Source organism: Dendropsophus ebraccatus, chromosome 10 (assembly GCF_027789765.1).
Source record: "Dendropsophus ebraccatus isolate aDenEbr1 chromosome 10, aDenEbr1.pat, whole genome shotgun sequence".
Lineage (NCBI taxonomy): Eukaryota > Metazoa > Chordata > Amphibia > Anura > Hylidae > Dendropsophus > Dendropsophus ebraccatus.
Window position 1 is genome coordinate 58,005,209 of NC_091463.1, and position 17,726 is coordinate 58,022,934.

A 17,726-nucleotide genomic window follows, 5' to 3' on the forward strand; every position below is an offset into this window, starting at 1 on the left:
GTCTAATGCATTGTTTGATCCTGGAGACTCTGAACTTGTAATAACTGCTCTGTCCTCAGTGTATCTGCAGTGCTCATGCATGAAATGTTTTTACTGGCCTCCATTTACCCAACATGGTGTTATTATAAGCAGTGACATAACTGATGTCTATGGTAACAATACTACTCTGTTTGAGCTTACTGTCAGAGGTCTACATAGGGATATCCTCAAGATAGAATAGAATCTGAGTATCTGTACCTGATGTCCCCTTTCCTTACTTGCAGTTTAGGGAGGCCACATTAGCCATAATGCACACTATCCTGTCTTCACACATTGTAGAATTCCCTGTTAATGTTCAGTAATCCTTCTAGGCAGCAACGCATAGTTGCCATTTCCTTTGCTGGCGCATGTTTTTTTCCTGCAGAACTTGCTTTCCAAGAAAATACAGTGATATAGTGACAGCTGAATGCCTATGTAATGCTTCCTTTTTCTGCCTGTGTTGGAAATGTCTAGGAGACAATCCCCTATTGTCACATACAAAGGAGAGGAAGGAAATAAAGAAAGAAAATAAGCTTAGGTGAAATATAAAAGGCCATATGAAGGGAAATTGGAAAAAGTCTATTATTAATGACAGGCCCATATCTTGCATTCCGATAGAGTAGGATTACTGCTCAGCCACTTTATTGCTGTCTTCTTGTAATATGCATTCATGCTATTAACCTTGTATGTTGTCACCTATATGTAGCCGTTAAGCCGTATATATATATATATATATATATATATATATATATATATATATATATATATAGTGTGTCATACAGCTGAGTAGGCCAAAAATAGTTAATCTCTGCAATGACAAGGGATAGAGATGATGGCAACCTGTTTCCCATTCTCTCTATAGATTGTTCTATATACTGTGCAGTATATGTTCTATTATTACATATAGTCACTGTGAACAGTGTCTTATATCTATTTATAAGCTGTATAATGATCATATGAAAATCTGCACTAAAAGCCTGGGGTGTTTTTTTTTTGCGACTGTGTTAAGAGACCTCCTTGTGGTAGATCAGTGTTACTGCAGGTGTAATGTGTGCATGTTGCTATTGTGTTGTGTTTTTTTTTTTTTTTTCTCTCCTTAAAGGGGTAGTGCGGCGCTAAAAAATTATTCACAGAATAACACACATTACAAAGTTATACAACTTTGTAATGTATGTTATGTCTGTGAATCGCCCCCTTCCCGTGTCCCAAGATGACGTTTGGCAGAAGATGGAGGACATGCGTGACACGGATCAGGTATGTATAGCGCACCACACTTCTGGGTACACGGGCGGGGGTGGTGGGACACGGGAAGGGGGCGATTCACAGACATAACATACATTACAAAGTTGTATAACTTTGTAATGTGTGTTATTCTGTGAATAATTTTTTAGCGCCGCACTACCCCTTTAAATATTGTATAATATTTCTGCATAAATTTAATTTCAGACCATCTTTTCCTTGCATGCCTTCTGCAGTAACCATTAGGATTTGTTTTTACCCATGACATTAATCCATTTTGATTCTTTGTGTTTCTTTCACAGTTCTGGTTTCCTGTAATACACGTTACTTTGGCACATTGCATTAATTCCCTCATGTTCCTTTACCATATCATCAGCTCCCAACCCATCACCGTCTATTTCTTTGCATGAAAGCCTGAATTCTTGGCAGCTTGTAGAAGACTTCATGAGTTGTACAAGGACGGCAGTGATGCATATTTTATTTCCCCTCATTATTTCGCTTTTTTGCATGTCCTGCTAATAAATCCATGTTACATCTGCTCCACTGACATCCCGACTTTAAGCATCTCTCCTATGTGTGTTGTGCACCATTTAACGTGAAAGGATAGAATCACACTGATTTGATTATTCTAGACTGGTCTTAAAGTGATATTTCCTATATTTCTCTCTTGTTGGACTTTTAGAGCTACAATTTTTTGCTAGAGTTTTTGTTTTGGACAGTACTGTTTTAGGAATCTTTCTATCCTCAAAAAGTGTTAAATTTATTATTTAGTGTAAGAACATCCAGAGTTACATTTGTCTTTTTCAAGTTTGTACAAGTTCTAAGCAAATAAATAAACTTACTATGTCTTTTTTGCTTAATTGTGTCACTTGTAAACTAGAGCTGCACATGCAAACCTTTTCAGAGCCACGGCTTCCCACCTTTCCTGAACTGGGATGTCCTCGTTGACAATTTAATACAATGTGTGCTTCTTTCACCTCCTTTTTGAGTAGTTCATGAGCATATAAAATAGAATAAGATGAAAATGCTTTGCAAATAGTCTTTTTGATTCTTCTGCTTTATACATGTCTTGACCTGCATGTACCTGCATGTCTCCACGAAAACCGACTACAAATGAACTGTATGTAGTCTGATCCAGTAGTCACGTGTTACTCTTTTCCCTTTGTATTGTCTTTTTGTTAGCCTACTGTCTGTGCAAGTAGTAGGGAAAAGAGTAAAACCCTGTTCACATCATGTTTGTCATGCATGCCAAGTGTATCCATAGGGCTCCATATATTACCTGATGGAGCCTGAAAGAGTGTCCATTTAGCCTGTACATGTCTGTATACTACAAAAATGTATGCCATGGAATAGAAAATTATGGTGTTCCTTAGTAAACCATTCCCTTTGGGAAACATATGCCTATACAGTGGTATACATCACTGACTTCCATTGAAGGTATATATTGTGAATTTTAGTCAATGAATTCGTCAGATGCAAGCTATATACCAATGCAGACACACAGATCTGTTGGGGAGCTGCATATATATATAAAAAGGCAAGGCATTTCTACATATATAACACCTGACGTAAAGTTATACTGGGTACAATATGCTTGTTCAAAGGTCTTAAAGTGTACCTGTCATTTGTAAAAATGTTAATATGTCATAAAGACCTGTACCAATCAGGAGAATGAGCACGAGAGGACATGCTGCTGCAGGTCTGCTCCCTACTCTGTGTTAGAAATAAAGAGTCCATAGACTTAAATTTTACTAACATAGAGCTGGGAGAGGACCACACTGCAGTTCCCCTATCGGTACGGGTCTAAACACTGGGACCCAGACTGATCAAAACTTTTGACATTTCTCTATAAAATATAATGCAAAGAAATAGTGCTGGCTATTTCTTTGCTTTTTGTGTTATATGTGGGGGTGTGGCTACCTCCTTTTAGCTTGCACTCTCCTGTGTTTTTTAAACAGCGTTCAGTTGGATCCTGTATGCCTAGTTTTGTAGACTAAAGGCCCTATAACACAGGCTGATCTGAAGGAGCAAGTGACATGCAGTGACAGCAGGCCATAGGAGATGGCTATCTTACCTGCTTGTTGTTGTAATTTTTTTTGTCAACATGTTAAAATACATGGATCAGCCAACATCATGCATGTCGGCTGATCGTTGCCTTTTAACACTAGCTATTACACCAAGTTATTATCGGCCGTAATTGCTTGGTGTAATAGGGCCTTTATAGTCCAAGAGAGGCCATTGTTTGTATAGGGGTTCACCTTAATGTGGTGAGATGGTACATTCTATTTGATCAAATGGTTTGCTAAGAAGCTCAAAAAAAATCTTGTACAGGTTTTTAACATGTGTACAACGGAGAGAGTATATGCGGTGAGTCCTGACACTTGCAGCAGCATTTTTTCTGTTTATGTCTCTAAAAAAGGTTTTACGAACAACAGGTACACTTTAAGGCCCTTTTACACAGGTCAATTATCGGACAGTAGCATTGCTAGAAACGCTGCGTTGGCTGATAATCGGCCAGTGTAAAAGTGATAACGATCAACAGAGGAGCTGGCAGGCTCCTGATCCTCGGCTGATCGTATCTTTTATGTAGGCTTAAAAATCTATTGCTATTAGCAGCAGCACATATCCCTGTGTAAACGGGATGTGTGGCCGATAGCAATAGATTTAAATGGACGCATTAACATTCGTGCAGCATGGCTGATTGAATCATTGTGCATTCTGAAGGTACTGCAAATAAGTGCCAGTATGGCTAATTGGCACTAGTTAGCAACTGTGGATGTTTGAAGATCTTTTTATGTCATTTTTGAATAGTAGCTTTTTCTGAAGTAAATGTACTGAATTGTTAAAAAAAAATAATACATTTTGGGGGACTTGTTCTTATAGTGTACTTTTTGTAATATAAATATTATTTGAATGTTCTGGGGGTCATGAAATTGTGCGATCCCAAAGTTATATAACTATAGCACAGATGATCATGCAGTCCTTTCATGACTTGTATAGTACATAAGTACAGTACACATCAGTATTGCTGTCTGTTATTCTTGTTAGAACTTTAACTTGCTATGGCAAGTAATACAAGCTCTGCCCAAAAAAACACTTGCTGGAACTATAAGCTCCCCATACTTTTGTGGTGTAAAAAGGGACCTGTTCCTAGGGCTGGGCGGTATACCGCAAAAATACCGATACCGTCACTGGCGTCGGTTAACCGACCTCAACTCTGCCAGGACGGTATCTGCGGTATTTTCCCCCCACACCCGGCGGCCGCATGCTCTGGTGCAAGGAGAGAGAGAGGGGTGCCGGGTGGAGAGACGGAGGCTGGAAAGCTTATGCTCCGATTCACCTCCCGAGCCAGGACGCACATATACTGCTGCAGGACAAGGGATCCTGCTGTGGGGGCTGAAGAAAAAGGCTGGAGATGTGACAGGCTGCACACAGACGGCAGCGTCCCCTCCAGTGTGAGCTCAGCGCTGCTGCCGGGCGGCTCTCTCCTCCTAACTTCTCTGTAAGCTGCACGGTGAGCCCTGCCCCCCCTCTCCCGCATATATAGTTGGGGTCAGGTATGGGTCGGCACCTTCATGCTTCACTGGCCACCGCACTCTGTCCCGCACTGGAATCCTCGGAGCCCTGTTATGTTTTGTCAGTGCTGGAAGCGGCCATGTGTGACGCTCAGTCCGGGACACAGATACATGTGCTACATCACTGCGTGACAGGGGCCGAGGATTCCTGTGCGGGAGAGAGAGAGCGGTGCCCGGGGGAGCAAGGAGGTGTCCACCTATACCTGACCCCCTGCAGCAACTGAGAGAGAGAGAAAGATAGAGAGACAGAGAAAGAGAGAGAGAAAGAGAGAGAGATAGAGAGAGAAAGATAGAGAGAGATAGAGAAAGAGAAAGATAGAGAGAGAGAGATAGAGATATAGAGCAATCAGAAAATCCACAGCACTCCAGCAGTAAAGGTATAGGGTGCCACCCCGCACTAAGTATCCTTCGTGCACATATACAGACTAAAAAATAGGGTTCCGGCACTCCAATAGGGAAGAAAAGTGTAGTTTATTTGCTCAAAGGAACATGCAGCAGCAACGTTTCGATGCCACAATCAGCACTGTTTTCAAGCTGGAACCCTATTTTTTGGTCTATAGATAGAGGAGTTAGATAGATAGATAGATAGATAGGAGATAGATAGATAGGAGATAGATAGATAGGAGATAGATAGATATGAGATAGATAGATAGGAGATAGATAGATAGGAGATAGATAGATAGGAGATAGATAGATAGATAGAAAGAGAGATAGGAGATAGATAGATAGATAGATAGATAGAGAGATAGAGAGATAGATAGAGGAGTTAGATAGATAGATAGATAGATAGAGGAGTTAGATAGATATAGAGATAGATAGATAGATAGATAGATATAGAGATAGATAGAGGGATAGATAGAGAGATAGATAGATAGGAGATAGATAGATAGGAGATAGATAGATAGATAGGAGATAGAGAGATAGATAGATAGATAGATAGATAGATAGATAGAGGAGATAGATAGATAGATAGAGGAGATAGATAGATAGATAGATAGAGGAAATAGATAGAGGAGATAGATAGAGGAGATAGATATATACATAGATAGATAGATAGATAGGAGATAGATAGATAGAGGAGATAGATAGAGGAGATAGATAGATAATAGATAGAGGAGATAGATATATACATAGATAGATAGAGCAAACAATATAGGCAGCACACTAAACGAACTGTGGAGGCCAGCAGTCGAATACCAAGTGGGCTAGTAAAAATACTCTGCAGCTCTCTGATGTGATACAAATGTGAATTTATTCCATATAACAATGTGCAGCAAACTTCACAAGTAATATACGATGTTTTGGCGTCTCTTATGCCATTCTTAAGTGGCACTTGAAAATGGTGTAGGAGACGCCAAAACATTGTGTATTACTTGTGAAGTTTGCTGCACATTGTGATATGGAATAAATTCACGTTTGTTTTAACATCGAAAAATGGGGTTTTCAAAAGGGGTGTGGCCTTTAAAAGGGGCGTGTCATAATTATCGTTCAATTTATCGTTACCGCGGCTACATGTACGATAAACCGCGATATTGATTTAGGCCATTATCGCCCAGCCCTACCTGTTCCCTTATATTGTATGGCTACTCTACTGACCACTTTACAGTACTGGTCTACAAACTCTGCAGTTAAATGTTGGAGCCACAGGCTCCTCAGGGGTTATCCTCAAATAGAAAATCATATGGCTTTTTTTTCTTTTTCTCCAGAAACAGAGCCACTTATGTCTATGGGGTGTGTCTGCTATTGCAATTTGGCACCTTTCATTTCAATTGGAATGAGATGCAGTACTAAGTGCTGCTCCTGATCATTACGGGACACTAGGTTCCTTCTAGGTTCCTAGGAAATAACTGCACTTGGCAATATAAAACTACACATGTTTCTGTTTAAATGAGTACAGAGTGTATTATGACACCTTGGCACAGCGTTTGTACATCAGGATTTCTTTATAATTGCCACATACTAAACTTTATTTGCTAGAATATGGGCCACTCCCCTAAATGGAAAAGGTTCATAGCTTTCATGCTGCCTAAACCATGTGTCATCAGGGCGGTCTCTGGCAGCTCCTGCCTGCTCCACCAGCCTTGATTGATGGTTCTCTCACCTTTTGGGTATTTGGAGAGATCTATCAATCAAGGCTGGTGTGGTAGGGGCGAACCAGAGACCACCCCTGATGACTTGTGGTTTGGGTAGCATTAAAGTGATGACCAAATCCCTTTTAATAGTAAAGTGGTAGCTACTTTTTTTTAAAAAAAAAATTACTTGTTTTGTGTTTTGTATTGTTTAATGGTTTTATTGTTAAGAGTTGTGTTGTATACAATTTAATTATTTTTTCTTTTACTATTTTTTTTTTCTTTCCAGTAACCCTTGGCTGTGCACTGAGTAATATTACTACTCTGATGGAAGATACCTTCCTAAAATTGCACCTACGTCTTAGGAATCACATTCATATTAGTATCTTTATCTATTGTCAACTTTTAGAGACAGTTCAAAACTGATTAACTAGTCCTGTTTAAGGTGTAGTAGTGTTGTAATGAGATCTCCTCCAGTTTTTAGATTTTTCTGCTTTGTGATTTGGACATGTCTGAAAACTTCTCTATTAGAATGTTGAAACTGGTAGTTTTCCTTGTTTGCCTCCATCACAAGCTGTAGAAATACAACTTTTGTTTAAGGACAATCAAAATGTAAAAAGTCTACCTGTTTAGTCTGGCACCAATGTCCTTTTCGGACATGTAAAAAAAAAAAAAAAGTTATATTTAGAGAACCCTTTAAGCGTTGTGTATTTTGAACTTTTTTTTTTTTTAAAGAAACTTTAAATTAAAATATTTATGTTTAAAACTGTAAATGTTTATCACTCTAATGTTGGGTTTTAACTGTGTTGTATAGTTTTTATGTTGTTCATTTTTTAAATCAGATTGAAGGGAACCAGTCATCACTCTCATGCTGCCTAAATCATGAGTCATAAGCACAGGCCCATGGATCAGACAGCATAAACATTATAACAGGTTCCCTTTAAATGTTAAGGTGCTGCCTCTTGAATTTATCCTATTATGAAAATGTAGCTGGTTCCCCAGTGATTACTTGGGGACTCTGCGGCCAGCCGGATACTACTACTTCTCAGTCTTTACGGGATAAATGAAGTGTAGCTTGCAGCTATTCATACTGTTAATGCCTTTCCACACTGCTTCATAGAAAGGGCCCCAAGAGGAGGGAATAATCCCTTTTATGTCCATTTGCTAAAACAGAGCATATGGAAGGGAGTGGCCTAATTGAGACTTTAGTCTTTACTTTAGTCTTTAGCCAGAAAAGAAGTAATGCTGGCATACATGTCGCATACGTGTCCTGCTCTTACTCATAATTCTATGATCAGTTTTGTTTTTTGCACAGAAGTCTTCAATCACTTGCCTTGTTAACAAGTAACCGGTCAGTTAATGCTTCAGTGTAAGGTGTATCCCTGAGTTATGTTTAGTCATGGCCTGTTTTGCTGGTCTTGCCAGTTAGTCATGAAAAAAATACATGTTAATTGTCACTGTCATACAGTCTTTTATAGGAGTGTTTTTGTATGTGAATTTGTATCTACTGTATGTCATGTTTATGTCATTGTCTCTTGTCTGAGCGTTCTTAAAAATAAAGTCTAAAACAGCAAGGTTGGGTTAGTTCCATTATTATGTAAAAAAGTTAATGTTTTAAAATTTTAATGGGTTTACTAAGGAGAAATGACTAACAATTCCTGACGCATATCACTGTGTAGCTGCAGCAGGCCCATTGATGACTGAGCGAGTTATATTTGGATCAATAAAGGGATGTTCCAGCCTATATCACTTATCCTTTATACATAATGGGGGAGATTTAAGGAATGAAAAGTAGAATCTGATTGGTTGCTAGGGGCAACTGAGCCAGTTTCACTTTACACCAGTTTGATAAATCTCCCCCAATGTCTAAGTACAGGAAACAGCATTTAACTTTAGTCCCATAGCACTGTGATAAGAGCATGTCAGTGTTTCAGGCAGTATGACAGTAATGACAGGTTCCCTGTAAGGCCCCATTCACACGTCCGTGTCAGTTTTTACTGTCAGGAAATCCTGATCAGGAGACGTCAAATGTCATCAGGAAAGTATCAGGATTTCCTGACAGTAATCCGTTTTTACCTTCAGGAAACCATCAGGAAAAACCTTCAGGATTTCCTGATCAGAAGGAAAAATAGGACATAGTGGAAGATGTATTTCTGCAAACTAGATGGCCACAGCTTGCAGAAGTACAACTCCCATCATGCCCTGCTGACAGGTTCGGGACCGGAGTCAGCAAGGTTGGATGGAGAGGGGTCCGGTCACCGGTCCGGGGGGGGGAGGTCGTAGGTGGAGGTCCGGGGGTCCGGATATGGAGATTGGCAGCGGCGGCGCTGCTTCGGTCCCGCAGGAAGACGAGGCAGAGGCCCGGGGGTGGGTGGGGGGGGAGAGGCGGCGCGATCGGGTGGCGGGCAGCTTATGTCCGGTCCGTGGGGGGGGGATGGCGCGGTGGGGTGATCGGGGGGGGGGGGGCATGTCGGACAGTGCGGGGTGATGATCGGGCGGTGGCGGGGTTCCAGTGGTTGCGGAGGTGCCGGCGGGCTCTCAATCGATCCGGAATCCCGGGCACTCTCCTGATGTACATCAGGAAAGTGCCCGTGATTCTGGCGCTCCCATAGACTTCTATGGGGGCGTCCGGGCCGGAATTCCGGCCAAAAATAGGAAATGTCCTATTTTTTCCGGATCATTTTTCCAGAACGGACACCCTTCCGTAAAGGTGTCCGTGCCTAATTAAAGTGAATGGGTCCGGAAATCCGTCCGGATTTCCTGATAGGAAATCCGGGTGGTTTTTCCGGACGTGTGAAGGGGGCCTAAGTGATGCCATCAGTTAATCAACAATCTTAATTTCATGAGCCTATGGGTAATGCGTTATTGGCTGTTTCACTGATGTTACCTTCTATAGAACCTCATAAATGTATCAAAAGTGTAAATGTCATGTCCACATTTTATTGCATTGTCTGGCAAATGTTAAAAATTCTAAGTTCCAACTCTCCAACAGTATACGATCGCTGATCACAACTATTACATTGAGCAAAGCTACAATGATGTCTACAGTAGCTGAACAGAATACTGTTAGGGCTGGAAAAATATGTTAATGAATAAACTATGAGCATTGTTATTCTAGAGCTGACTTGTTAGAAGCTTGTATCCTTCAGATCTGCCTCTTAGCTGTCAGCTATTATCATGAGGACTTAGAAGGGTGAAATGGGAAATCCAGTTCAAAATAAATTTTGATTTGTTTTTGGGGGTCCCCTGCAGCTCCCATGCCAGTCCTTTGCTCATCACCGCTTATTGCTACTTCTGAGACTAGTCATTAGAGCAGGAACTGCCAGCTTAGCCAGTCACTGGCTACAATGATGTCCCAGATCTACTTGAAATAGGTTGTCTAAAAAAGACAGTCAACTAAATCCTGGATAAGATAAAAAAAAAAAAAAAAAAAAAAAAAAAATCACACCTTTCCTAGATTGTGTGTGGTATTAAAATTTAGCTCCATTCATCTTGATAGAACTGAACCGCAAGCCAGAAAAAAACACTTTAGTGCTAGACTTGGGGTCCTTTTACACAGAGATTTATCTGACAGATTATTAAAGGCAAAGCCAAGAATATATTTTAAGGCTACAAACCCACTTGGCGGGTCTGCAGCGAGTCCCCTCGCTGCGTATTTGTAGCGAGACTCTCTGCAGATCCCGGCCCTATACTTTTAATGGCAGACAAACACGCAGCAGGGATGTACATCCCTGCTGCGAGTTTGTCTGCCGCCCACCCCATTAACCCCCCCAGCCGCCGGAGCTGATACCTCACCCGATCCCGGCTCCGGCTTGCTTCGGCAGTTCCCGGTGTCTTCAGCAAGCCGGAGTGGGGACCAGGTGAAGTATATGCTCCAGCTAGCAGCCAGCCGCACCACCCGCAGCGCCGATCGCTCGCACGCCCCCCGCAGCACCGATCGCTCCCCTGCAGCCCCGGGGGGGGGGGGGGGGGGCGGGCGATCGGGCGGCTGGGGCTGCAGGGGGGCGATTGGGGGGGGGGGCGAGGGGACTTGCTGCAGACCCGCCAAGTGGGTTTGTAGCCTAAAAGAGGAGAAATCTCAGTCTTTCCTTTATGACCTGTTCCCAGTTTATAGCCTGTTCCTGACTTTGGCTTCAAAGATCTGTCAGATAAATCTGTGTGTGTAAAAGTACCCTAAGGGCCCTTTTAGACAGAGCGATAATTGGCTGATTAATAAAGACTACGATCATCGGCTGGTTGTGTCTTCTGGTCCTGACTTCACATCGCTACGTGTATTAGCAATGCACAGCTGATGACTGTGTGAAGATAATAATGTATATGCACCGCTCTCCATGCTTCCCTGTGTCTTCCTCGCTTGGGACCGCCAGAGATTGGCTCTGAAGTTGCACTGGCGGCTGAGGGGAGAAGCCAGGAAGACATCGGGGAGCATGGAGAGGTGCGTATATATACTTTATTTTACATTTGTAAAGAAAGGGCTTCACAGACATCCCTATTGAACTCCATGCATCTCTTTCTGCACGTCTATTAAGCAATGTAATGGGCCTAGTAAACAAGCAACGACTTTAGCAGATTGGCACTCGTTTACATTACTAATCGGGCCATGTAATATGGCCCTTACTATGACTGATCTGCTAATACAGCCTGCCTACACATTGGGGGACATTTATGAACAGTCCGCCTGAGGCACATGCCAGGGAGAAGGTGCAGATTTGCCCTTTTCTCCCTGGAGTACGCCTGCAGGGAGACAGGGAGGAGGCGTGGCCTCTTCCTGCACCTCATTTATCATAATTTATGCTTGCTTGCAGGCGTAGATCATTTTGTAAATCTACACCTGGAAGCAGGTGTAGATTTGGTACACTGGGCGCAGGTTCGGGCGTCTGGGTGGCCGGATTCACTAAGAGGCGTGCGCCTCATAGTGAATCCTGTCTGGGAAAAGGGGGTGGGGCTAACATAAGACCGGTCTTTATAAATTCCCCCCCCCCCAATTGTGTCTAATCAAATACGTAATCAATATCTCTAGAGGTTTTAAAAGGTGTTAAAAAAACTAAACATTTCTGAGCACTGAATTGTCCAAAATTGTTGCCTTTTGGTCACATCACATCCCCCCCCCCAAAAAATTTTTTTTAAATCAAATGTGATTAAAAAGTCACATATGCAGAAAATGGTAGGTGGAAAAATAGTTATAGGATTCAGAACTTGTGACAGATTTTTTTTTTTTTGTTCTACAATGTAATTTTTTTTCTGGCTTTGTAATATAGTTAGGGAAGAATAAAGGGTGCCAGTAAAACAACTTTCCTCTCAAAAAAGAAAAAAAAAGCCTCATGAAACGGTCAGTGCGAAATAAGTTTTTTGGGGTTTAGTTTAGTAGGAAGAAAATGTGAGTTAAAAACTGAAATTCTTGGGGTCTGGGAGGGGTTAAGCAGACTGGACTTTTGCAAATCATCTGATGAAAATGTTACTATGCTGCCATTCTAATGCTTTACTTATCCTTTTAAAATTCGCATTAACCGTATAATGACTATTTCCCTTGACTGACCTGTTGTTTTTCCTCTCCTCGTCTCTCTTTCTCGATAATTACACCTTTTTTCTCTCCTTTTCTCTCTCTAGCTTCTTTTAATCTATCTCAGCATCTGTCTAAAGGAGAAGACTGCTCTTTCTAGAAGATATAGAGGTCCTATTTTATCTGGAAATGGGAAAGGAAACTAGTTTATAAAGAAACCAATAATAACCCTAACCATTGCTGTCAATGATTTGAACAGTGCTCTTCTGTAACTTGCATGGTATACATTGAGATGTTAGAAAACCGTTGAACATATGAAGGTTTTTACAATGTACGGCTAACACTACTCCATATTAATGTCCATCAGTAACAAGAGTACCTATATAGATAAATATATATATATATTTGCCTTTTTTTGCTATGGATACTGGATCATGTATATTGCTATATTATTTACCCACAGAGCGATGCTCAGGTTAATACAAGAAAGCCATTTATAAAAGTAGTTCTGGTTCTGTGTAATAGGTTCAAGCAACAGATCTAGAAAGAGATTCATTTTATTTTGACAAGTAAATCTAATATTTTAGAGGTAGTTATCATTTGAATGCCATTTTATAGAATGCCTTTGCAAATGCTTTGCTTATCTTGTACTGATTTAGAATGACGGCTTGTCTCATGTCGTATAATCCATTCTGGTCTGCATCCAGAATTCATACGGAATCCTTCCTGGTACAGTGTGTATTGAGATCACATGGGCTTTAACCTGGGAACTTATTGGTGGCATAACAACAGGATATGCCACCAAGGAAAGTTCTGTGCTGTCTGATCTACTGTCAGCTTTGCCAGTTTTCTTTCAAAGGCCCCTTTTACAGTCCATGCCTGACCATGTGGCAGCCTGAAAGAAGCCAGATAAAGCTGGTGGGGGTCAGAATGGCATGGATGTTCCTAGCACTGTTGCCACATGTAACAAATACCAAGGACCACATCATTCCGATCCTCATTGATCAAACATTGGTGGCATATCCTAATGCTATGCCACCAATGTTTATCCTGAAACAACCCCTTAAAGGGGAATCTGTCAGTTTTGTATGTGCTAAGCCATGGCAGCCCACTGAATTCCTCCCACCGGCCTTACCTGATTGATGTACAGAGTTCCATGCTGGGAGTCAAGCACTGTATGTCAGTTTGTGGGGCAAGGAGGAGGAGAGGGGAGGTGTGCCAGTTCTGGTCAACCAGAAGAATTCTAATGCAGCCTGTATCTCAATATCAGTATAACAAGTAAAGTTGCCAAAAGAGTATATCTTGAAATAAAATGGTGGCCAAATAACCTGTGGGGGGAATTTATTAAGAAGCACCAGTCTTGGGTACAAGCAGGCTGTATTAAGATTAACCAGGTTTATTACCTGGCACAAGCATCTTAAATTAAATGTGGCACATCTCACACAGTCTCTGCTGGTGTAAATTTGACATTACGCCTATTTTAAAATTTTTGCACAAAATCTTGGCGGGGGGGGGGGGGGGGGGGGGGGGGGACGACTAGCATACAGCCTTGATAAATTCCCCCCTACGCCTTAACCCTGGATTAAGTGCTACTGCTATGCGACAGGGGGGAAAAACAAACAAAACAAACAAAAGGGGGTGCTAACAGAAACCATTTTACATCTCCCAGAACTGATGCTTGAGGTATGGGGGAATCAGAGGGAAGCTTTGTAAGGAGAACCAAGTCTGTTAGTTTCTCGTTTGCATAATCGTTAACGATTAACTATCTCAAACGACCGCTATTGCGAAAGACCTGAAAACGTCCACTCATTTCCATGGAACGAGTATCGTTACTTCGCTATTTATTCGCTATTGCGTTCGTATCTATGGTGAACGACCGAACGATGTCTTATTGAATGAAAACTATTTGCGAACGTTTTGCGAACGAGCAACGATAAAAATAGGTCCAGGTCTTATAAAGCGATCAACGATTTCTCGTTCGGTCATTAATCGTTAACTGCATTTCAACCGAACGATTATCGTTTAGATTCGGACGATTTAACGATAATCTGAACGATAATTGTCCGGTGGAATAGGGCCCTTACAGTATAGTTCTGAAGTTGCTTCTTGAACAAAGAGCAAGTGAGAGAAAAATGCTGAACAAAATTTCCACTCTGCACCATATACACTCCCTTATCCCTAGTTCTGGTTGCTGTACATGGAACACCATTGGTACACTCTACTGTTAACCCTTCATAAGGCCTCCGATCACAACAGCAGCACTTTTATTGAAAGCACACAGTTCACATACATCTTTGTTGCTGTGCACACTGCACAGGTTCTTACATCCAATGTTTGGCACAAAAACATCTTTAATTTATACTAGATCTGTTTCTTATTTTCAGTTTGTTCTTTTTTTCCTTCTAATCTTAATGACCTCTATCTTTTTGAAGTAAACGAAACACTGTGTTGTAGGGTTTTGTTAGTTTTTTCTGTGCCGTTACTGACAATTTTTAGGTTAAATGCCACTTTGATTCCAATTACAATGCTTGCTTCTTAAAGGCACACTGAAAATTTTAAACCAAAAATACCTCATTATAAGTGAGCAAAAGCCTCTGACAGCTTCCTAAAGAAAGGAATATTACGTGGGATTATCTGTTTCCTCCCTTCGCCACCATTGCAAGTTTTCCCTAGGAAAAAAATAGTGGATACTGAGATGCCGTGTTTGATCCAAGTCTAATTGTACATTGGGAATGAAGTCCTGTACAGTTGGTAGACTATAATCCACCTCCTAGGATAGTTGCTTCATGTACTTTCAAGCCCATAAACAATGTATTTATTTGTCCTATTCTAACCAGACCTCTGCTGAGGTTTCCCAACAGTGTTTATTCTGCACTACTCTTTTAGGTCCTTCCTATGTCAAGGCTGGAAACATTTGGATCACCTGCTGTTACTGAACTGTAATTCCTAGCATCCAGTACTTCCACTCAACCCAATATGGTAGGAGTAATAGTTACATATAAAATGGAGAACAAGGTGTCTAAGCCTGCTCTGTATGACAATGTGTGGATGGTAATGCACTGTATACATATTTACTTTTGGACCAACATGATCTCACTTTCTGTACATTTTCAATAAAATAAATTCAATTACGTTTGTGTCTTTTGTATTTTTTTTAATTAACCCTTTCTAAGCTATGGTTACATAAAAGACTACAGATACAGAAGAAGATGCTTTGGCGCAAACAACCAAGGCTGAAATTTAATATGGTAAACTTTTTTTTTAACACTTATTTGTAGCCCCCCTAGTTGACTTCTATGAGTAATACACTGATTGACACTTGACTTGATCGCTACAGTGTAACAGGCTGTCTGTGGAACGAATTGGAAGCTGATTCCCCCCCCCCCCCCAATTGGACCACCAATAATAGCCTTGACAGGCCATTTAAATGCCGCTGTCAGTTTAGACAGTGGCATCTAAATGGTTAATTAGCCGTGTCTAGAGCAGGCTCAGGTCCTGAACCCACTCTGTTGATATCAGGTCAAGGATGTCAGATGACATCTGGCAATGGCACATCTGCTGCCAATGCCATGCCTTTTAAGGGGCCGTATGCCCCCTGCCCAGCCCACCCCTCCATTTAAGTGTCAAGGAGGCAATGCTGAGCTGCATAATGCACCCCTTTTTCCCACCCTTGCTCATCCCTGCCTAGACTGATTGATGTGCAAGCCTTAAAGTCCTTTTACATGGAGCAATTACCTGCTAAATCAGGCAGATATTGCTTCTTGTTGGCTGATCTCAGTCTTTCAACATGGTTAAAAATCATTGGTCGCCGTTTGCACGTCTCTCTGTGTAATAGGTGATGTGCAACCAACGGCCGATTAAAGCAAAGGGCTGCACAAACATCGCTAACAATGCCTGTGCAGCCCTGCCTGCATGATTATTGAGCTGTGTAATAGGCTGGGTAAGCTAGCACCCATCTAGCAGTTCGTTGCTTGCTTAACCTGTGGGTCAGGCCATCTAATACAACCTCCAGCTTTCCCCACTGAGTCCTGTACCTCAATCAGTTAACGTGCTGCTCAGGGTAAAAATGGAAAAATTAGACCTCGCTTGAGATTGTCTGCCGCCATACTACCTTAGATGTTAGGCCTCCAAAGACATGCAGATCTGGTACAACCACACAATAGAACAACTGTGCCAGATTATGTGTAGATTCCGTACTGTGCCTATGGGACCTTAGCTAGGATGCCCGGTACAAGAGAAATATGTGAACCTGGCCCCAGTAATACAAAATCAAAGTTCCAGATATTGTTGCTGGATCTACTGTTAGCCGCAGCTGAGATGACAATATTATAAAGTATCAAGGACTTTAAACAGGCATAGGTTGTATCCATATTTTCCTGGACTCCTTAGGGCTGCATCCAACTTCTTCAGCCATCGGTAATCAAATGCCGAACAATCGGACTCTAGCATGCTCGAGTTGGTCTCCTCTCTAAATACCAGCCACAGCCTACACATAGGTTCTAAATGCAGTCTTCAGGAGATCTGCAGATTTTAGGATTAAGTGACTTGGAGGCAGGAGGGTCATTGGGTGGAGATAACATTTTGCTTATTTCCCTTCTAAAAAAAACATAAGACTATTCCCTGAGAGTTAGTACTAGAAGATTTATGAGGAGGACATGAGCTGAGCAACTCTTATGTAATCCCATAAACAGACGTGATCATCAAGGCTCTACTAATGGGATTTGTGTAGAAATGTGTTACATGCCTTATTTATATACTGAGTCAATGGGGAATGTCACTGATCATGGTTTCCTGAGGTGAAACCAACTTACTCAGAGACACTCAAGTTGTTTGAAAAGCATCCTGATAATAAAGTCAAGAGCACAATGTATGACATTAAGCTGCACTTCATAGAGAACGGACCTGAGCTGCAACCTCACCATAAGAACAGAACAGCACACTCCAGGTATGTGGCCTCTACCTACATGAACTAGCAGTCTGCATACACCCCCTAACCCAGGCATGTCCAAACTTTTTTCGAAGAGTGCCAAATTTGCTGAAGTGAACATGTGCGGGGGCCGACCATTTTGCTTGACATTCTTTGGACCATTAACCTCTTAAGGACATAGGACGTACCGGTACGTCCTATGTCCTCATTAGCACTTCAAAGCGGGGCCGCGCGGCGGCCCCGCTTTGAAGTGCCGCGATCCCGGGTGCCGCGTGTAGCCCGGGACCGCCGCTATTAGCGGGCACGGTCCGATCGCCGTGCCCGCTAATTAGCTAATCGGAGGCAGCTGTCAAAGTTGACAGCTGCCTCCGATTACCGGAGGCAACGTTTCCCTGGTG

The 17,726-nt window shown here is 41.8% G+C and overlaps 1 protein-coding gene across 8 annotated transcripts in view; it reads left to right on the top strand.

The window, feature by feature from the left end:
- Nucleotides 1–13,915, top strand: part of SEPTIN6 (septin 6) — a 79,137-nt gene extending 65,222 nt beyond the window's left edge. For 2 of the 8 annotated variants that reach the window (XM_069942846.1, XM_069942844.1), the window contains one exon: nucleotides 12,509–13,915. Coding sequence is in view for 3 of the 8 variants with exons in the window: in XM_069942844.1 (XP_069798945.1) it covers nucleotides 12,509–12,518 (10 nt within the window). In the remaining 5 variants the exon portion in view is untranslated. Of the gene's footprint in view, nucleotides 1–1,559; nucleotides 2,203–7,190; nucleotides 9,140–12,508 lie in introns of those variants that run through there. The other 6 variants (XM_069942845.1, XM_069942843.1, XM_069942841.1 and 3 more) reach the window with 4 other exon arrangements.
- Nucleotides 13,916–17,726: the final 3,811 nt, after the last annotated feature.